General features: G+C 39.3%; 1 protein-coding gene across 1 annotated transcript; it reads left to right on the top strand.

Annotated features, from left to right (window-relative positions):
- The first annotated feature begins 3,478 nt into the window (after nucleotides 1-3,478).
- Nucleotides 3,479-11,259, top strand: LOC142631111 (putative phospholipid-transporting ATPase 9). The gene is made up of 11 exons (XM_075805194.1): nucleotides 3,479-4,150; nucleotides 4,724-6,075; nucleotides 6,277-6,387; nucleotides 6,905-7,181; nucleotides 7,529-7,617; nucleotides 7,730-7,838; nucleotides 8,808-9,017; nucleotides 9,461-9,586; nucleotides 9,690-9,788; nucleotides 9,880-10,071; nucleotides 10,194-11,259. Exons 1-11 carry the CDS (start codon nucleotides 3,758-3,760, stop codon nucleotides 10,821-10,823), a joined length of 3,588 nt encoding a protein of 1,195 aa, XP_075661309.1. The 5' UTR covers nucleotides 3,479-3,757; the 3' UTR covers nucleotides 10,824-11,259.
- The last annotated feature ends 11,127 nt before the right edge of the window (nucleotides 11,260-22,386 follow it).

A 22,386-nucleotide genomic window follows, 5' to 3' on the forward strand; every position in this document is an offset into this window, starting at 1 on the left:
TTTCTGGTTAAAATGACTCACATGTTTCACTGGGTCTGTCCTGCCATTGTAGATGGTAAACACAGGTTGAGAAAACCTAAGAGGGAGCCTTGCCTTATTTATCCTCTTTACAAAAGGGGACTTAGAAATTTGCCTCAAAGCCTTACTCATAGCGTTGTTTCCCATACCTTGATGTGACCATCCCCTACTCGTTTTCCCTCCCCTTTCTTCGACTTACCCATAAGAGCAGGAATAGAGCTGGCTACAAGAGGAAGGGACTTAGACCCTCGATGATCACCCTCCCCTTGGCTTTCCCCAGAGCTCTCACTAGACAAGAATGACAGACTTCGCCTGTCCCGCCTCCTTCGCTTCAGCCTTTTGCGTAAATAATCTATCTTTGACTGCATCTTGTGCAGTTCATCATCACGAGAGACCTGATCCCCCATATGCAACCGTCTTCCTCCTACACGGTCACTATGATATGATTCCACCACCACGCTCGAGGTGCGTTGCCTACTGTTTCCCTGTTGCCTACTTATGGAGTGGTTCTCCCTTTGCGACCCAACCAATTCTTCCCTTTCTTGGCTTGCCTCAGCCATATGTCCTCAAACCAGAACTTCACACTTTATTATTCCCACAGATGACGCCAATTGTAAGGACCAAATATCATGTACTAACCCAACAACTAAAAAGGGGTCCACTAAGTCAAGGCCCAAAACAATGAACTTGTAGGGAGGGAGCGAAACAACAAAATGTGAAGCCGTCCTAGTGATTTTCCTCCAGATCACAGTATAAAGTCTTATAATTGTTGTTACAAAGGATTAATTGCATTCTTTTGTCTCAAACCATCTTCTCTCTTGTTTCTCCGCCCCCTTCTCTCACCACTTCCTCTTCTATTTATACTCATTGATTGTGTCATCTCCACCACTAATCTCTCACCTAACCCCATTCTTCTGTTGACACTTGTATCTTTGCTTGCAAAAGATCATGAAAAGAAGTTCATCAGCTGTGTCTAGTACTGTTCAGGTCACCTCCACATCAATGCAACAGATAAAGCTGGTGTTTCTTATTCAATGCAGCCAAAAAGCTTGGTGCAAAACAATCAATGCGACGTTCTCGGCTACCTACCCTCAAGCTCGATACTTTCACCTTATTATGTGTTACCACTTTACTCCCTGGACTCTTCAGGCCACTCCGCTTCCTCGTCCTCGGGTCTTCAGGCCTTTGACTTCCATCCCCTCCGTTTCTTGTATTTCCCTTCTAATCCTTGGGCCCTCAATCCTCGGGCCTTCGTACTGGGTCTTCGGGCCCTCACATAAACATTACCTAAATTATGGTTATTAGTAAACTTTATTTTTTGAGAAGAAGGTTAATAAACTAAATATTATATAAGAGTTATTTAAATATAAAAACGGCCCATTAAAGTTATCATCTCAGTCCTCAAATTGTGTTCAATCGGTTCTGGAATCTGAATCAATATAAAGTAAATGCTTTAATATTTATATCATACAATGTGAAATAATAATAATATTCTGGTTCAAACTTGGCCTTGTATTCTTCTCAAAAACAAACTTGGCTTTGTATCCCCCAATAGATGAATTCTAGATGAACTAAGATATACATGTCTGAAGCTAAATCAGATTAATTTTAACGAACAACTATATAGAAAAGTAATTTCCTATCTGTTGGTCCATATTTCAAACTGAAACTTCAAAGTTAAACAAAGTTCGGCGTGTTCCTCAAAAAAAAAAAAAAACCAAGTTCGGCGTACCCAAAATTTGACCCTAATCTTGATTTGTCCGGAGTTTTCACAAAAATGGTTGAGTTTATCAACATTTCATGATTAAATTCTTACAATGCAACTCCGTTGTTTCATTCTTTGACTAAAAAGGGAAAGATCACTTTTTGCGAAATGAGTTAGGCTATAGCAAATTTGGTAAATATTTTGCACCCATAAAAATCAAAGTCAAGATATGGAGATCCAACACAAATTCAAACAAGTTTAATTTGTTACACCTCCTAAATTACGATATTTAAAAACATAATTTACCCATTTTTATTTTATACCCACTTAACATTTTCTTTTCTCTTAATTTTCTATTTTTCCTAGTAATGAAAGTCTCATAATAATAAAATGTTGTTTTCATTAAAAATTTTAGAAAAACCAAAGTGTGTTTCATAAAAAAAGATAATATATACATATAAAATGCTTAAATAAACTATGTACATGCAAACACAGTACGATCTATCCAAATTTCAGTATCTTATTACATATAATATATAGATAACATTTTTTTTTTGGCTAAACATATAATATAGATAACTAGATGAAAAAAAACAAAACAAAAAGATACTACTATTGCCTAACTCTTTGTCAGATAGTGACTGCAAGTGAAATATTATACTTTTCAATGCCAGAAAATTATGAGATATGGCCAAAATTGTAGCATCAGCAGAGCTCTCATCATGGAAAAAAAAAAAATCCAAGAACTTATTTTTATCTATAAAATTAAAATAGCCGACGCACCCTTGTTGTTAAAGATACACTACTTAGTCATTAAACAAACAATTTAAGCATGTGAATGGTCTTGTTTGACCCTTCTTCCACGCATTCGATCTCTACCTTTACTTAATTAATCAGAGAGAGTAATTTTTTTAATCTCTTTGGAATAAACTCTCTCATAACTGTCATTTAAAAACTACACGTCAATGTCTTTCTCTGACATAACTTTGTTTCACAGTTAGCACCCCCTATTATTAATCAGTTCAATTATTTTTCATGTGAATATTCAGGAGTTATAGACAGAGAAAATCAGTCCCAGAATGCCAGCTATGTAGTATTTTTCTGAGTTGTTCTTGTTAATGCAAGATTGCACTCTCTATCTGGGTATTTCATTCTATTGTTCCTTGCTTCTTACACCTTTTTCATTGACCTTCTAGAAAGACTTGGCCAGCACTCCAAATTCTTTTTTAGTATTTGATTAATATAGCAGTTGACACGTATATTATTTATTACCATATAAGTTTTTACCAGATGATGAAAAGATAAGTTGTTGAAGTTTCCAAGTTTATTTTGAATTGGGTTGGTTTAGTGTTTGTCTTTCTATTTTGTTTTTTAAAGAAAAAATAGTTATTGACGAAGTAGTTGAGTACTGTACACTAGGATCAGATGGAGGAACCCCATAACACGTTTAAAGTCTGTTGCCGGCTTGCTGCTAGCTAAAAGTCAAAGTTTGGATGGTAGTCTTGACTATAGCTTTTAACCCACAGAAAGACCAAAATGAGTGCAAAACAGATTGCTCTGTCCTAGTCCTGTTTCATTTTATCTCTAGATATAGTTACCAAAAAATAGAATCACCAAATATAAACTGGGATTGGTTCTGATTTTTGAGTAGCAGTTTGAGATTTAAGTTTCTTAAGTCTGGGAATTTTACTTCAACACATATACATTTTGGCTTCAATATTTTATGTTTTTTTGAAAGTTAGTTAAAATATTTGGGTTGGTTCACCTTGGTCTTTCTGAATTTGGTAGCTGAAATTTCTGTGCTTCTTTTTATAATTTTGTCTTCTGGGGGATTGAGTTCTGCAGGGTTATCTTTCTAGATTTGTTCTTTTCAAAGCTGGTCTTTGGGAATCTGATTCTAAAGGCTGTTGGGTATAGCAGCTTATTTCTAAAAAGATTCTCAGCAATAATTTTCAGTTGGTGTGTCAAAGTTGATCCATTTATTGTGTCTGTATGAGTTTGAAGCATTTAAGTTAGAGGTGATAGTTGCAGAAAATGGCTGGTGGTAGAAGAAAGAAGCAGCACTTTGGCAGAATCCATGCCTTTTCATGTGGAAAAGCATCATTTAAAGGTGAACACTCACTGATTGGAGGTCCTGGCTTCTCAAGGGTAGTCTATTGCAATGAACCTGACTGCCTTGAGGCCAGTGTCCTCAATTATGGCAGCAATTATGTCAGAACCAGCAAATATACCCTCGTCACATTCTTTCCCAAAGCATTGTTTGAGCAATTCAGGCGGGTTGCAAATTTATATTTCCTCCTATGTGCCATAATGTCTTTCACACCACTCTCTCCATACTCGGCTGTTAGTAACGTTCTTCCTCTTGTTGTGGTGATTGGATTTACAATGGGGAAAGAAGTTCTGGAAGATTGGAGGCGAAAAAAACAGGTAACCTTAAAACATCAATGCTATCTTGGATGCAACTTTCTGGTCATCTGTGTTCCTCAGATTTTAATTTACTATCTCACAACCTGATTCATTGAATTATTTTTGGAAAAGTTTTAAATATTTGGTCCTGAAAAGTTGAAAAGAAGTTGTTGGGAATGTTATATTTGTTCTTTTAAAGGATATATCTTGAAAGAAGATCCATAGTCAAGGTTTGATTTGGATTCTATGGCTGTACAACTTTTTTCTTGATGGAAAATTCATTGCTTTGTGACTGTTTATTTTGGTAACTTTACTTCAACAAAATGGGGTTTTGGAATCAGTGGATTTATTCTTGTTTGTCTCTACTTGCTATGGAAAACTGAAACCTGCAGTGCCAAATCAGATCTTTATTAATTTTCTTTTTCCAATAAATTATAAGATTAGTATTTTGTCTTCATTTCAAAAATAGAAGTTGGTGTTAGAAATCCCTTTCATTCTGTTGCTTCTTTTAATTTCTGATATTCTGATTTTTCTATGCTATTTTTTGATATTTCCTTCCTGGGTTCATAATCTGGTCTACAATAATGTTGTCAGGATATTGAGGTGAACAACAGAAAGGTTAAAGTGCATAGTGGTGATGGTGTATTCGATAATGCTAAATGGACGGATTTGAAAGTTGGAGATATAGTGAAGGTGGAAAAGGATGAATTTTTTCCTGCTGATCTCATCTTACTTTCTTCAAGTTATGAGGATGCAATTTGCTATGTTGAGACCATGAACCTAGATGGAGAAACCAATTTGAAACTGAAACAAGCGTTGGATGCTACTTCAAACTTGCATGAAGACTCAAGCTTCCAAAATTTCAAGGCTATAATAAAATGTGAAGACCCAAATGCAAATTTGTACTCTTTTGTAGGTGGTTTAGAGCTTGAGGAACAACAGTACCCTCTTTCACCTCAGCAGCTACTGCTTAGGGGTTCAAAACTTCGAAACACAGATTTTATTTATGGGGCAGTAATCTTTACTGGTCATGATACAAAGGTTATGCAAAATTCTACTGCTCCTCGGTCCAAGAGAAGCAAAATCGAGAAAAGGATGGATAAGATTGTCTACTTTTTGTTTTTTATCCTTGTGTTGATGTCTTTTATTGGGTCCATTTTTTTTGGGATTTCAACTAGTGAGGACCTGGAAGATGGAAGGATGACAAGATGGTACCTTAGACCAGATGACACTACAGTATACTATGATCCAGAGAGAGCACCAGCAGCAGCAATTTTGCACTTCTTGACTGCCCTTATGTTGTATAGTTACCTGATTCCCATTTCCTTATATGTTTCAATAGAAATAGTCAAAGTTCTTCAAAGTACTTTTATCAATCATGATCTGCAAATGTACTATGAAGAAGCTGACAAGCCAGCAAGTGCCCGTACCTCAAATTTGAATGAAGAACTTGGCCAAGTTGACACTATACTTTCTGATAAGACAGGAACTTTGACTTCCAACTCAATGGAATTTATTAAGTGTTCTATTGGTGGGACTACTTATGGGCGTGGAATTACAGAAGTTGAGAGAGCTCTGTCTTGGAGAAAAGGGTCAGCTTTTGCACAAGAGGTGGCAGATGAAGAGCATCAGGTTGAGGATTGGACTAAAGCAAGGCCATCCATTAAGGGGTTTAACTTTATAGATGAAAGGATCACTAATGGTAATTGGGTTAATGAACCTCGCGCTGATGTAATCCAGAAATTCCTACGGTTACTGGCCATCTGCCATACGGCATTACCTGAAGTTGATGAAGAAACGGGAAGAATTTCTTATGAAGCTGAATCACCAGACGAGGCTGCTTTTGTGATTGCTGCAAGAGAGCTGGGGTTTGAATTTTATGAGAGGACTCAAACGAGCATTTCACTGCATGAACTGGATCCCATCTCTGGCAGGAAAGTTGAAAGGTCAGTCTCTTGCATTTATATGTCCTCTATCGTTTGAATTTTATTTTGGGAAGCAATCCTGTCCTCCTATGACGCACATTTTGGTCCAGCAATTCAATTTTAGCTGTTATTAGCAGGATGATATCTCTGATATCTTATGCTAAGATAGTAATGCAACTTGTCAGAGGTATATGGCTTAAAGGGCACATTTTATTCTCACAGATCATATAAACTTTTGAACATCTTGGAGTTTAGTAGCTCAAGAAAGCGGATGTCTGTGATTCTGAGAAGTGAGGAGGGAAAGCTACTACTACTTTCTAAAGGCGCTGACAGGTTCGTAACATCACTTGAAAGTTTATGATATTATTTGAAGTTATATGATCTTTCAAACTCTTTTATAAAGAGCTATTAATCCTGCAAGAGATTGGTCAACAAAGTGAATCTTGTATATATGTTGTGTCAATACAGTATTACTTGCAGAATCTTTTTTTGAAGTTATCGGTACTCAGTGACTCTTAAACCTACAACCTTATCCTCCACTCTATTTTTGTGGGGGAAGGAAGTGTCATTTGAGCCAAAGCTAATTGGCAGTAGACAATGGCAATAGATGGTAAAGTAGCCCCCCCCTCCCCAAAAAACCCCACCAAAATGAAAAAGGGATGCAATTCCCATCATAACTAAGGGATGGCTAACTCAATTTGATTACATGATGCTGCGCAGTTGTACACCACAATTTTCAATTCCTAAATAAGTCTGAAAAAATATTGTGAGGCTAATTTCATTTTACTTAGTGCGCCTTTTTTATTTGAACTTCAACACATTATATAATTTTAGTTTGTTTCCCATGCAGTGTCATGTTTGAAAGACTTGCGAAGAATGGAAGGGAATTTGAACAGCAGACTAAGGAGCACATTAATGAGTATGCTGATGCTGGTTTGAGGACATTGTTACTTGCATATCGTGAACTGGATGAGGAAGAATACAATGAATTCAATGTGGAATTTACTGAGGCCAAGAACTCATTGAGCGCAGATCGTGAGGAAATGATTGAGGAAGTGGCTGAAAAGATTGAGAGGGATTTGATTCTTCTTGGTGCAACTGCAGTTGAAGACAAACTTCAAAATGGGGTAGGTTTAAGTCATTAAAGTAATGTAGAGACTAAAAACCCACTGGAAATTAACTCACTACCTATAATTTTGTAGAAAATTTTACTCAATTTTGGTGTTTTTAGTGGAAAAAAAAATTGGTGTATCAGCAAAAACTAGTGCAGAGAAGTCAAAATATTCTTCTAATTTTTTAATCCTAACCTCATTTTTTAATCCTAAAAGTTGATAGATTGAGCTATGAAATAAACTTATTTCAAATGCTTAAACTCAATGTGATTGCTATTCTTAACAAAATAAGTTGTTCATTTTCATGTCATGTTAAATGTTCATGAATTGAGATTAAATATTACTTTGTTGGTGTTGGATAGGTTCCTGAGTGCATTGACAAGCTTGCACAGGCTGGAATCAAGATATGGGTTTTGACTGGAGATAAAATGGAGACTGCAATCAATATTGGGTATGTTTATTGAATGCCTTTGAGTATCAGTGGATGTTGAGATAGACGAACATTTCTGACTTTTTTTTATTTTTAAAATTATTCATTTAATTTTTATCTTTTACTTTTGCAGCTTTGCTTGTAGTTTGCTAAGACAAGGAATGAAGCAAATTGTAATCAGCTCAGAGACACCAGAAAGCAAAGCGCTGGAGAAAGTTGGGGACAAGTCTGCTGTTGCTGCGGTAAACCTGATTTTATATGCTGTTATGTCTATTTATATTTTTATTATGTATTCTTATATTTTATTTTTGTAAATTATATATTTGTTTTAATATAAACCAATATATATTTATTCTATTTATTTTATTGAGCCCATTAATATCATAATATGAATGTGACTTCTATTACCTTCTTTGATCTATAGGAGAATGTAAAAAAAAAATTTGCATATCTAGAGTTGAATTTTTCTTTTTTATATTTATTGTGTCTTTTATGTTTATTTTTATATAGTTACTATTTCCTTTTGTGTTGTTCAGAGTTTATTAAGTAATAGAGACAGGATGGTAGTAACAATTATATAAGAATGTAATGATAATTAGCTGATCATAATGCCTATATTATCTAGTACTTGCCATTATCAAGTTCAATTATGGTCACAACCTATGAATAGTTCTGCAGAACATGTATCTTAAACTGTCTTTCTAGGTGGGATGCTTGTTTCCAAGAAAACTTGTTTGCACAATAAATGTAATAACTCTAATAATTTTAAGGAAAACCTGTTAATTATGAGCAATTTATGTTGTATAAAAACTCCATAAATGTGATGTTTTCCTACATATTCAAAATTATTGAAAAGTAGATCCAATGAATTCATGATGTTTTGGTGCAAGTTCTTCATCAATTTCCTTTTGATATTTGATAAAACATGGAAGAAACAAAGTGAAATCTTATTAAATTTGAAGTTTGAGGAGTGATTATAAGACATTGAGTTATTTTCTTACCAATTCTCAGGAATTAAATAGCTTAGAATTGTTACTATTCTAGCACCAAAAAAGAAAAAGATAATACTTCTTTCTTGAATGCTCTATATCAGAGATCATCTGCCAAATTACTAGATTTTGTTTGTTTGGTTTTTATTTTTTGGTGGACTTCTTACCAATTCTTGGGCTATGATTTGTGACTTATAAGGTTGACTGAATCTTGCTTCCTAGGCTTTTAAGGCAAGTGTCCTCCACCAAATTAATGAGGGGAAAAAATTGCTTACTGCATCAAGTGAAAACTCAGAAGCATTAGCTTTGATCATTGATGGGAAGTCACTCTTTTGTGCTTTAGAGGATGATGTCAAGGACATGTTTCTAGAACTTGCACTTGGCTGTGCATCTGTTATTTGCTGTCGTTCATCTCCCAAACAAAAAGCACTTGTAAGTTTTTCTTCTCTCTCTTTTATGTTTAGCAAACATTTGTTTATAAAATGTTGTATGGTGTCAATTTCATATATTTTATGGTATGGTTCGACAAACAGAAAGTATAATCAAAATCACAGCTAACCCAATTGAGTTGAGGATCATGGCTCATAATGCTCATTCCCTTAATATTGCACAGGATAGTCAAAGGCTGCCAAGAATACTAAATTTATTGGTTCTGCCCACTCATTGAGAGAAAAAAAAGGAAAAAAAGGGATTTCCCAATTATAGTTATTTGACAGTAATAATGAAAACATTTTATATCAATTGATTGACCTTGTTTATTATTCCACTAGTTAAATGTACAAATATGATTATATGTAAAAGCACACAAACATTCTTGAAGGAATAGGTTTCTAGGGAAAATTTAGTCTGATAACTAGTGTTACTTGATAATGAAGGTTACAAGACTGGTCAAAGTTAAAACAGGTACAACAACTCTAGCAATTGGTGATGGAGCAAATGATGTCGGAATGCTTCAAGAAGCAGACATTGGAATTGGTATCAGTGGTGTTGAGGGAATGCAGGTAAATGCAGAACGGACTACTGAAAGCTTATATTCTTCATCTGGGATTTTCACTAACATGGATTTTCAGTTGCACTTTTTGACACATACTTCACAAATTCCAGGCAGTCATGTCAAGTGACATTGCGATTGCTCAGTTCCGATATTTGGAGCGCTTGCTTCTTGTGCACGGACATTGGTGTTACAGAAGGATTTCGTCAATGGTAACATATCATCTTGGAAATCTTAGAATTAATGTTGCACTAATAATCCAAAAAGGTTGATGACTGACATAATCCTTTTGCTGTTTGGCAGATATGCTATTTCTTTTACAAGAACATTGCTTTTGGCTTCACTCTCTTTTTCTTTGAGGCATATGCATCATTCTCAGGCCAAGTTGCATACAATGATTGGTATCTTTCACTATATAACGTCTTCTTCACATCACTTCCTGTGATAGCCTTAGGAGTGTTTGACCAGGATGTCACTGCAAAGCTTTGTCTCAAGGTAAATCCTATATGGTTTTTCTTTTGTCATTTAAAATTGATAAAATTTTATTGAAGCTTTTCAAATTTTGAATCCTAATAGTAAATGGTACTGAGATGACATCTTGTTGCTAATCCTTACAGTTCCCTCTGCTGTACCAAGAAGGTGTACAAAATGTCCTATTTAGCTGGTCTCGAATCCTTGGCTGGTCATTTAATGGAGTATTGAGTGCTACTTTGATCTTTTTCTTTTGCATCCGTGCAATGGAGCATCAGGCCTTTCGGAAAGGTGGTGAAGTTGTTGGTTTGGAAATCCTTGGAACCACTATGTACACATGTGTTGTGTGGGTGGTGAACTGTCAAATGGCACTATCCATCAACTATTTCACATATATACAACATCTCTTCATTTGGGGTGGCATTATATTCTGGTATATATTCCTTTTGGCATATGGAGCAATGGACCCCAACATATCAACAACTGCCTATCAGGTCTTTGTAGAAGCCTGTGCACCAGCCCCCTTTTTTTGGCTCCTCACTCTGTTTGTGCTAATCTCTTCTCTCATCCCATATTTCACTTATGCATCCATCCAACTGCGGTTTTTCCCCATGTATCATCAGATGATACAATGGATAAGAAATGATGGTCAATCAAACGATCCTGAATACTGTGATATGGTGCGGCAGAGATCATTAAGGCCTACAACAGTAGGAGTTACAGCCCGTTTTGAGGCAACATCTAAGCGCTTTGAAGAGAAGCCTGAGGGTCATTGATGAAATTTAATTTTTGTGAAAATTCTTAGCATAAATTGGTGTAGATTAATTTGCTTCATAGACAAGTTTCTTTTTGATGTATATAAATCACGTGGAGATGGGTCTTTCAGTTGCACTGCTTGACAACAAATGTGTCAGATGATTATATCTAGTTAACTGATACACTCATGTCCTCCTAGTTTTTGGTTAGGAGATTTTGTTTCTGTAAGCTCCATAACTAAAATTTTGATGTTTTGGCAGCTTTTAGACCATATTTAATTTTATGGTCATTGTTGTAATATTAATGCATCATGACACAGAAATATATTTGATTCAAATCAGATTCTCTTTTCCATGTATAAGAATAATAGTGCCTTTTACCTCTGTCCTTGATGTACTTTGACAATCAGATGTTTAATATTAAAATCTTAGGTAGGCTATTTGGCAGGGTTGTCAATACTTGTTTCACTTTTGCGCCTCCCTTTGATATTGAAGTCAAATGGGTAGGCTTCCATTAATGTTACATTTTATTTAATAAATACAAATTTTTGGTTAATTTAAATTTCCGTATGTATGCTTGTAAGGTTCAGATACAAAATGTGATATTGATTGATATACTAATATGATGAATCATAGTGCTGAACCCTATGAAATACCAAAGAGAAACTAATTAACCAGAAAAATTAAAATCCAAACAGTTTAATTAGAAATTTAGTACACCATATCAGAAGTGAAAAAAAAGAAGAAAAACTTTATATATGAGAAAGAAAATATTAACTTATAAAACTAAAACCGTAGGTACATAAGCATATCACCAATCATTGTGAACAAATAATGGAGCTAATTCATATTCCTAGACTAATAATCTTTTTCCAACAGTAGTGTTCCTCAGAATCAATTAATTCCAGAGGCCTAAGTAAGTTAGACCTTTGGAATAGGCCTCTGTCATAACAGACTACTGTAGCAGCCACCTGAACTGGGTCTATTGATGGTGATATTTTCTCATCAGTTTCAGAAGAAACTTTGGAAAATGCCTCTGTCAGCAGTTTCCTAACCCTCTCTCGATAACCAGAAGTTTTTGTTGATGGGCTTGGAATCTTGATGATTGTTCTTCAAAGCCTTAGGATTAGGAATGATTATCAGCCTCTTTCTGTTTGGAACCCCAAAATCTTTTCCAATGACACCAACTTTACTGTTCTTGATGATGGGTACCTTGGAATCTTGATGATCAAGAAAAGTCATACCCATAGCCATAGGTGTGGTTTCTGTTTCTGGCTTGGAAAGCTGAAACCTGAAAACCTTTGTCTCTGTCATTGTCACAAGAAAACGTGTAGTGAGATTGTTGATAATGGTTAAAAGAGTCTCCGGCTTGATCTCTCCCAAGAACACAACCTTTAATTCTCCAAATAGAAGTAATACGTTTTAGCAACTTTTTTATAATTTCAGAATCTCTGAGAAGTATTATTGTGGTGTGATTGTAAAAGAGAGACTATTGTTTTTTATAATTTCAGAATCTCTAATTAAGACTTCCTTGAAATTTAAGGAATACGAGTTGGTGATGTGTTATAGCCGTTGGGCTATTGTTTTGTTTTGTTTTTGTTTTTTATTTTTTTTTTTTGTTTTTTGTTTTTTGTTTTTTTATTTTGTTTTGTGTTTTTTTGTTTTTTTGTTTTTGTTTTTTCTGAGAATGTGGTTTTGGTTTTTGAGTTTGAAGTAATTGCCGAATAAATACTAAAGAGAAATGATATGTCCACAACATTTTTACAACAAATCCTAAGTGGCAGGATGTTACTGGTTGTTATTGTTGGGGCAAAAAAATAATCTTAGTGTTAGGTTCAAATTTGAACCAATAACAACTAACCACCTATGATTTGTTGTAAAAATATTGTAAAAATGTTGTGGACGTAGCACCTCTCAATACTAAAACATGTTTGCTGTTTGGTTTGGGCTGGGTGGTGAATTTTAATTTTATTTCTTTTTTCTTTTTGTTTATTTACTTTTTAATATTGGAAATAGAGAAGTTTTAACTTTTGAGGATTTGGGTCACACGGTACAATTACATTTAATTCTTTTTTTCTAATTGAGAGTTAAAAAAAAAGGAAAAAAATTAAAAAGGTATAAAAAAATCAATTAATTCAAGAGTTGATATTGACTTTCGATTTCTCTGCCTAAAAGTATTGCACCAGATCTTAATCCAAGATTTAATACTAATTTACTAGGTCTTTTAAATTTTTAATGAGTACTTGCCCACCCCTCTGCAATTGTGTTTCATTAGAATTTTTTTTTAATTAAACTTAAAGACACGTATGTATATATGTTCTTCCTTTGTGATATTTACACACGGTTTGTTTTAATAAAATAAAAATATTTTTCATAAAAATGAATCATTTTTGGATTTTTTTTTTTGGCAGTAGAGCACATACTGATTTCCCTTTGTTTGGATGTCACTTTGAAAATGAGAAAGGAAAATTTTTTAGTGTCGAGTACAATTGTGATGGTTTATTGAGTGTGTGACGTTTGAAAAATATTTTCCGTTATATTGAGCTTATTTTTAGTTGATCACAAAAATATTTTCTTCTTAACTTATATTTTCATTGTATCGAACACCAAAACATAAATACAATTTTTCCTGGAAAACATTTTCCGCCAAAACAAGCATAACATTTGTAAGCGCACAATTGCACCTGGCCCCAAGAACAGTTACGGGCTCAGGCCCAATGAGCCTTAAACAATATGAATTTGTAGAGTGTGGGCTTGAAACCCAGGTTAGAAGTGTGTGAGGATTAAATGACAAGCTAAAGATTGCAAACACTTGGAAACAACAAGGAATATTGTAAATCAACCTGCTCGGACGCAAGCCGAGAGCTGTTCTTATATTATCTCTTCCTCTTTTGTCTTTTCCTTTTTGATTACAAAAAAGTCAGTCCCCCTTTTCTATTCGAGGTTGCTCCTTAAATACTCTTCTTTTTGATACTTTGTACACGTGTTGCCCTAACTCCCCCTTAGCCTAGATATTTCTTTTCTCAGTGCCTTTGAATAGTAATCAGAAGTTTCCCTTCCACTGTTCAGGTGTCACTTCCCCATTAATGCGGCCAGGGTGGTAGGTGCAGGGTCTTTAATGTGGAGGTGGCAGCCTTTATCTTTGGTATTTCTCTGACATCGGTGCTTCTAGGACATTCAAGGGTTCCCACTCTTTAACCATTGGTCTTGACCGTGTCATTCCCTAACCTTTACCATGAAGTCCCGAGTTCTCCGGTGTCCGTCCGAAGGGAAATTCACCCTCGGCTAGATCCTCGGATCCTCGGATCCTCGGCATATGGGCCGACCCGTAGTACTAACAAATTCTAAACCCAAGAGCAGGTCGGCCTTCCTTAGCATGGCCCAAAGGCCCACATTCCCATCAGGGTCTTTTTACTCCCCACAATAGCCCCTCAAAACTCTAATTTTCAACGTCCGAGGAGAAAAATAGGGTTTTGATCTGACGAGAACTTACTCCACACACTTTGTGAATAATTGCACGTGTGGAAATCGTTTCGCGTCCCAGAAGATGCCACTTGGCGGTTTTATTTTCAAAACGCGCGTATTGATTACCGTAAGTTATACCTTGTCCCCCACGTTCAACGGTGAGATGAGCATCCAACGGTCCTTATCATTCCACGAAAATTTGGGCGGGACGAACATAATTTCAAGGCCGCTTTTCCGCACATCGTGACGCTTCGGGAACCGGCGCCTTCATTTAATTCCCCAGGGGCTAATCCCATCAAAACATCAGCAATCATACTTTACCTGCAGAAAACCGTGGAAATTTACACACCTTCAACTTTGTAAGTTCTTGCTCTCTCTCTATTCTTAACCTTTTCTCCTCGGACATAGTCCTCGGCTGTCCTCGTAGATATTCTCCCCTTTAGAGTTTAGCCTTTCGCTCCTTTCTGATGGGTAGGTTTAAGTGTCTAGTTGATACCGCCGCGGGAATGGAAGGCTTCAGAGCCAAGTATCACATTCCCGGCGATGTAGGTTTAGAATATTGCCCGGCAGAAGCCGTGGACGGTTCTAGAAAAGAGGGAGAGGTTATCATCCCAATGATAGCCTTTATAGAGGGTGGGATGACCCTCCCAATGAAACCTGTAACTAGGGAGTACCTTCGCAACCACCGGTTATGTCCCGATCAGTGCCTCCCAAACGTTTTTAGAGTTTTGGGTAGTGTCGATGCTCTGAACGAGCAAATGGGTTTGAACCTCACCTGGCATGATGTCGTTTTTCTGTACGAGTCCCACAAACTTTCCAATGTAGGTTACTACATTAAATCTCGCTCCAGTGTCGTTAGGCTAATCTCCTTTCTGCCCAAATCCAACAAAGGCATGAAGGACGACTACCTGATCGTCTCTGAGAACTGGCACGACGCGCCTCCATCGCCCGCTGAGTGGGGAGACCCAGGTGCGACACCTTAGGATTAACTTCCCCATCTCACAACTTCCTTTAATACTCACAAACATGCACACTAACATGTATTTATATTTGTTTAACTTTATCACTTGCTATGCGAATCTGACCATGTTGTTCACCTTCACGTCTTTCTTTGCAGATAAGCAACACGTGCGTCCACTCTTGAGCCACTGCAGTGTTGCCGATCTAAACCGAGTGCTTCGCTCCGAGGTGTTTGTCAGCGAGGACTTACAACTTAGAGCTGCTCACCTGATTCTGGGATACACTCCCATCTCCTCAGACTTCCAGGAGATAGAAAACGCCATAGTCGCGGGTGACCGAAGGCGAAGGAGAATAAACGTAGCCCGGCCCAACTTTTTGGACGACCGCGATCTCCCTGACGCCCCTCACACTGTCTTGTACAACCAGCCCATAGCGGCAATTCCCCTCGTTGTGCACTCTCAGGCAACTGTTATTCCAGAAGAGTAGGTGTCTTCTTCTCATACACTAGACGAAGAGATAGATCAATTTCAATTTGAAGACACCGAAAGACCTCGAGGGAATCAGTTCGTAGTGCTTTCTGACGAGGAGGAAGAAGCCACCGAGGCCTCTGGAATTGCAGGGTTAGTCGTCGCCCAACCAGAGGACGAATCCGAGGAAGATATGGACAGAATGAAGGGTCTCCTAACCAATAGAGCTGCTAAGGTCGTGGAGAAAAAGACGGGGGGGTCCCAAGCTCTTCAAACTTTGCCACCTCCCCCTCCTCCAGCTGAGCCAAAAATTCCAGCCGAGAATCCCAAAAAGAAGAGAAAGGGGGAGGCCGAGGGGACTATAAGCAAAGACCCCAAGAAACCACGACAACAACTCCCACCGGTTCAGCAGCAGAAGCTGGACAAAGGCAAGGGTAGGGCCCGCTCAGTTGAAAGCGGGGAAATCAGGAACAAGGCCGAAGTGCGCCGAGCACCGACCACCTGGTCCCCCGACTTAAGACTGGACGGCGCTCCCATCTCCTGCCAATCCAGTATAAGGGCGGTTCAACAAGGCCATGCTCACCACTTGGCCGAAGTGTTAGAGCGCCCTCTTTTGCTGCCCAAGGACATGGAAACCTTGGAAAAAATGAGCCAGCCACAACTATTCCTCTCTTAAAAAGAGACTTAGCGCTGGTAAGTTTACCCCTTTTTAGGAAGATTCCACTTTTAACAATATTCATAAGTCTTTTACTATTCCTGATTCCATCATACTTTGTTACAGGCCATTCAGGAAGTCTTTGTAGCCGAGAAGTTCATAGAAGACACTTGGACAGAATGAAGGGTCTCCTAACCAGAGGACGAATCCGAGGAAGATATGGACAGAATGAAGGGTCTCCTAACCAATAGAGCTGCTAAAGTCGTGGAGAAAAAGACGGGGGGGTCCCAAGCTCTTCAAACTTTGCCACCTCCCCCTCCTCCAGCTGAGCCAAAAATTCCAGCCGAGAATCCCAAAAAGAAGAGAAAGGGGGAGGCCGAGGGGACTATAAACAAAGACCCCAAGAAACCACGACAACAACTCCCACCGGTTCAGCAGCAGAAGCTGGACAAAGGCAAGGGTAGGGCCCGCTCAGTTGAAAGCGGGGAAATCAGGAACAAGGCCGAAGTGCGCCGAGCACCGACCACCTGGTCCCCCGACTTAAGACTAGACGGCGCTCCCATCTCCTGCCAATCCAGTATAAGGGCGGTTCAACAAGGCCATGCTCACCACTTGGCCGAAGTGTTGGAGCGCCCTCTTTTGCTGCCCAAGGTCATGGAAACCTTGGAAAAAATGAGCCAGCCACAACTATTCCTCTCTTAAAAAGAGACTTAGCGCTGGTAAGTTTACCCCTTTTTAGGAAGATTCCACTTTTAACAATATTCATAAGTCTTTTACTATTCCTGATTCCATCATACTTTGTTACAGGCCATTCATGAAGTCTTTGTAGCCGAGAAGTTCATAGAAGACACTTGGAAGAAGGCTAGAACTGAGCTGGAGATCAGAATGGAGACTGAGAAGTCCTTGGGCACAGCCCTTGCTGAAAATGAGAAGCTTACTTCGGAGGTGGCTGAGCTGAGGAGAGAGAAAAATGGGGTCGAGTCAAACTTGAAGACTATGAAGACCCAGATAGAAGGGCAGCGCAAGCTCCTTCACGAAAAAGATGATGAGCTCTCCCGAGCCTAAAGGGAACGCTCGGATTTGGAGAAGGAACTTGCACTGATGAAGGAAGAAGCCAGCTCATTCCAACGCTCTCTACAGGCTGCCAAGCAGACGAGCTACGAGGAAGGGGTAGCGACCACCGAGGAGCAGCTGACAGAGGCTTTCGCGGCTTTGTGCCAGGAGTACTGTCAGAAAGTCTGGGGGGAAGCCCTAAACGTGGCTGGAGTTCCTCTATCCTCGGATCTGAGGAAGTCCGAGAACGTTTGGCTTCCCCTGGAGATACAGGAGATTGAAGAGGCTCCTGCTGCTACTCCTACCCCTGAGTCAACTCTCCCTGCTCTGCCTCCGGTGGTCCCACAGCAAATTCCTGATCCTACAGAACCTTCAGGTTCCAACAAAGAGAAGGAAGGAGGAGGGGATGCAGGGAAGGACTTGAGCCAGATAGTGGAACCCAACGTCCTTCCAACGAAGACAGCAGATAAAGGAAAGCAAGTCTTGACTCCCTTTGAGCTAGAGTTGAGAAAGACCGAGGCCACCAGTACCTCTTAGCAAGACCCCCCTCCAAAGGCTTAGGACCTAGCTTAGGACTTCTCTTTTTCCATGTTTGAATTAAAGATGTAATATATATTTGAATGCTTAATGAAAAACAATTTCATTTGATTCTCACCTATGTTACATCCGTTTTACTTTACTCTTTTTGGTATTTGTTATAAAGATTGCCATTAGTACATAGTCAAAAGGGATAGAACAAACAAATCTAACTCCAAATATCACACAATCATAACTTCCACGTAGTTATTCGCATGTTTTAGCATTAAAAATTTAACAGCAGATGACATGGTTGAGATATTTTAAACAATGCCTTGATAAAAAGAAACCTAATATAACGGTTAAATCCTTATAATGTGTAGCATTGTTTTTAGTAGGATGTAAGATCCGAAGACCATTCCTTACTTAAATTTGCTTAACGCTTAAAGATATAAAACTTAAGACCTGAGTTAATGACAAGTAAGGCACTAATTTCCAGACGCAATAAGAAATTAACTCTAATAAAGCTTGGGGTCCGAGGACCGGACTTAATCAATTTCCTGTTTGATTCTTAAAGATTGTAACTTAAAACATTAATTTTCCCAAAGTAGGAGGTCCGAGGACCCGACATAACTAAGGTTCTGTTTAACAAATGATAAGACATTAATTTCCACAAGGTTTGTGGTCCGAGGACTACACTTAACCAAGTTTCTGTTTGATTCTTAAAGATTGTAACTTCAAATGTTAATTTTCCCAAAGTAGGAGGTCCGAGGACCCGACATAACTAAGGTTCTGTTTAACAAATGATAAGACATCAATTTCCACAAGGTTGGTGGTCCGAGGACTACACTTAACCAAGTTTCTGTTTGATTCTTAAAGATTGTAACTTCAAATGTTAATTTTCTCAAAGTAGGAGGTCGAGGACCCGACATAACTAAGGTTCGTTTAACAAATGATAAGACATCAATTTCCACAAGGTTGGTGGTCCGAGGACTACACTTAACCAAGTTTCGTTTGATTCTTAAAGATTGTAACTTCAAATGTTAATTTTCTCAAAGTAGGAGGTCCGAGGACCCGACATAACTAAGGTTCTGTTTAACAAATGATAAGACATCAATTTCCACAAGGTTGGTGGTCCGAGGACTACACTTAACCAAGTTTCTGTTTGATTCTTAAAGATTGTAACTTCAAATGTTAATTTTCTCAAAGTAGGAGGTCCGAGGACCCGACATAACTAAGGTTCTGTTTAACAAATGATAAGACATCAATTTCCACAAGGTTTGTGGTCCGAGGACTACACTTAACCAAGTTTCTGTTTGATTCTTAAAGATTGTAACTTCAAATGTTAATTTTCCCAAAGTAGGAGGTCCGAGGACCCGACATAACTAATGTTCGTTTAACAAATGATAAGACATCAATTTCCACAAGGTTTGTGGTCCGAGGACTACACTTAACCAAGTTTCGTTTGATTCTTAAGAACAATAGCTTCAAGTGTCGTAGATACTCATAACTTTAAAATGTTCACCGAAAAAGCACATTTTATTAATAATAATACCTTCTAAGATTGTTTACATTCCATGGGCGTGGTACAATTTTTTCATCTAGGTCGACTGAGCCGATATGACCCTATGCCGGCTGCGAAACAATGCGATAGGGGCCTTCCCGGTTGGGTCCTAGCTTACCCCAATGCCGGGTTTTTAGAGGTGCCAACAACTTTTCTTAGCACAAGATCACCGTGTGCAAGTGGCCTTAGCCTCACGTGGGCATCATATCCTCGTTTTAGCTTCGTTGATAGTAAGCCATTTGAACCATAGTCGCCTCACGTCGTTCCTCAAGTAAATCAAGACCTTTCTCCAGGAGTCCATCGTTATTCTCGGGCTAAAAGAACTTGTCTTTAAGGTAGGAAAACCGTATTCCAATGGTATCACCGCCTCGGCCCCATAAGTCATAGAGAATGGGGTTTCTCCAAAGGACTGCGCGGTGTGGTCCGATACGTCCACAGAACATACGAGGTAGCTCTTCTACCCATCCGCCTTTCGCATCGTCCAACCTTTTCTTCGGCCCCACCGACAATGACCTTGTTAACGGCCTCGGCTTGCCCATTTCCCCGAGGATAAACCGGGAGTGGAATATCTATTTATGATACCCATGTCACCACAATACTTCCTAAAAGCCTTACTATCGAATCGAACACCATTGTCCGAGATGAGTGTGTGTGGTATACCGAATCTAGTGACGATATTTTTCCCGTACAAACTTCTTGGAGTCAACATCTCTAATGTTTGCTAAGGGCTCGGCCTCAACCCATTTAGTGAAATAGTACGTTTCCCACGAGAAGCCATCTTTTGTTACTGTTGCCCTTGGAAATGGCCCAACTATGTCTAGTCCCCACATTTGTGCGAAGGGCCAAGGACTCGAAAAGGGGTTAAGAACTCCTCCGGTTGCCGATGAATATTGGGGCGAACCTCCGACACTAATCACATTTCCCGGCATAGTCTTGAGCCTCTCTTTGTATATTGGGCCACCAATAACCCCGAGTCGAGCTCGTGGGCTAAGGATCTTCCCCCGGTGTGGGCTGCTGCAAATCCCTTCATGCCAGGTTCTTCTAGAAGCCCTTCCGTTGAGTCGGGGTGTACACACAACAAGTACGGTCCCGAAAAGGATCGTTTGTCGCTCGGTCCTCGGACAACCAGTAAACGTGGCGCCTTTCGGCGTATCTTATCTGCTTCAGATTTGTCCTCAGGAAGGACATCGTTCCTAAGAAAAGATATGACTGGGTCGATCCAACTAGGTCCAGGCCTTATTAGATGGATGCGAGGGGCATTGGCAATGACAAGAGAGGGTTCTAGTAAATCCTCAACGAGGATAACCCTAGGTAAACCTTGAGCCGAGGACGTTGCCAGCGTGGCTAAGGAATCTGCATGGGTGTTTCCGCTCCGAGAGATATGAGTTAAGGCGAAGGAGTCAAATTCAGTTTGCTGACGCTTGATCTGGGCCAAATATTCCTGCATCCTTGGATCTCTAGCCTCCATGGTCCCCGTGACCTGGCTGACCACCAGTTGAGAGTCCGAGAAGACATGGATTTCCTTTCCACCCATCTTACGTACCATCTGCATGCCTACCAAGACTGCTTCATACTCGGCCTCATTGTTAGTAGCCGAGAAGGCCAATCTTAAAGATTTTTCAAAGACAATTCCTTCAGGGGACATTAGAACAAGTCCAATACCGGACCCTCTCTGATTAGCAGCCCCATCCACATACACTTTCCAAGCCGAGGGCACTGCGGCCGTGATCACTCCAACTGATTTTGCATCCATGTGTGCTTCCTTTAGAGCTTCTTCTAGCAATGGTTCAGTAAACCTTGCCACCAAGTCAGCAAGGACCTAGCCCTTCACCGAGGTGCGAGGCTTGTATTTAACGTCAAAAGCCCCCAGGATGGTCCCCCACTTTGCTATCCTGCCCGAGTAGTCGGCACTACGTAGTACTGCCTTGAGGGGCAATTGGGTCAGAACAACCACTGTGTGAGACTGAAAATAATGGGGAAGCTTTCGCGTGGCATGAACCACGGCCAGGAGCGCTTTCTCTAAGGGTTGATAACGCACCTCGGCATCACCTAAAGACTTACTAACATAATATACCGGTTTTTGCACTCCGTTATCATCTCTTATCAGACCAGTGACCGCGTGACGGCCACGCGCGATAAGCAAACAAAATCTCATGTGCCTCGGACGAGACAACAATAGGTGGCCGAGAAAGATATTGCTTGAGTTTGTTGAAAAGCTAACTCGCAGTCCTCGGTCCATCGAAACCCTTTCCACTTATTCAACAGTTGGAAGAAAGGACGACACCGGTGGCCGACCGAGATATGAACCTATTCAAGGCGGCAATCATTCCCGTTAACTTTTGAATCTCTTTTGGGTTCCGAGGAGGCTGCAAGTCCCGAATAGCCTTGACTCCGCACCGGATTTACCTCTATGCCTCTATGAGTAATCATGTATCCTAAAAATTTTCCGGACCCCACGCCGAAAGAGCACTTTGAGGCGTTGAGGCGCAACTTGTACTTTCTCGCATCGAAAAGTGTCGGCCAAATCTTTCACGTGTGAGGGTATTGTTTTGCTTTTCACCACCATATCGTCGACATATACTTCAATGGTTTTCCCCATTTGCTGTTCGAACATTCTGGTCATCATCCTTTGATAGGTAGCCCCAGCATTCTTCAAGCCGAATGGCATGACCTTATAATGATAATTCCCCGTCGGTGTAATGAAGGCAGTCTTCTCCTGATCCTCTAATGCCAAGGGAATCTGGTGGTAACCCTGGAAGGCGTCCAAAAAACTCATCCGAGGATGTCCGACAGTGGCATCCACCAATTGATCAATATGTGGCATTGTGAACGAATCTTTAGGACATGCCTTGTTCAGATCAGTGAAGTCCACACATACCCTCCACGTTCCATTCTTCTTTTTGA

The sequence above is a fragment of the Castanea sativa genome, chromosome 4 (genome assembly GCF_040712315.1).
Source record: "Castanea sativa cultivar Marrone di Chiusa Pesio chromosome 4, ASM4071231v1".
Taxonomy (NCBI): Eukaryota; Viridiplantae; Streptophyta; class Magnoliopsida; order Fagales; family Fagaceae; genus Castanea; species Castanea sativa.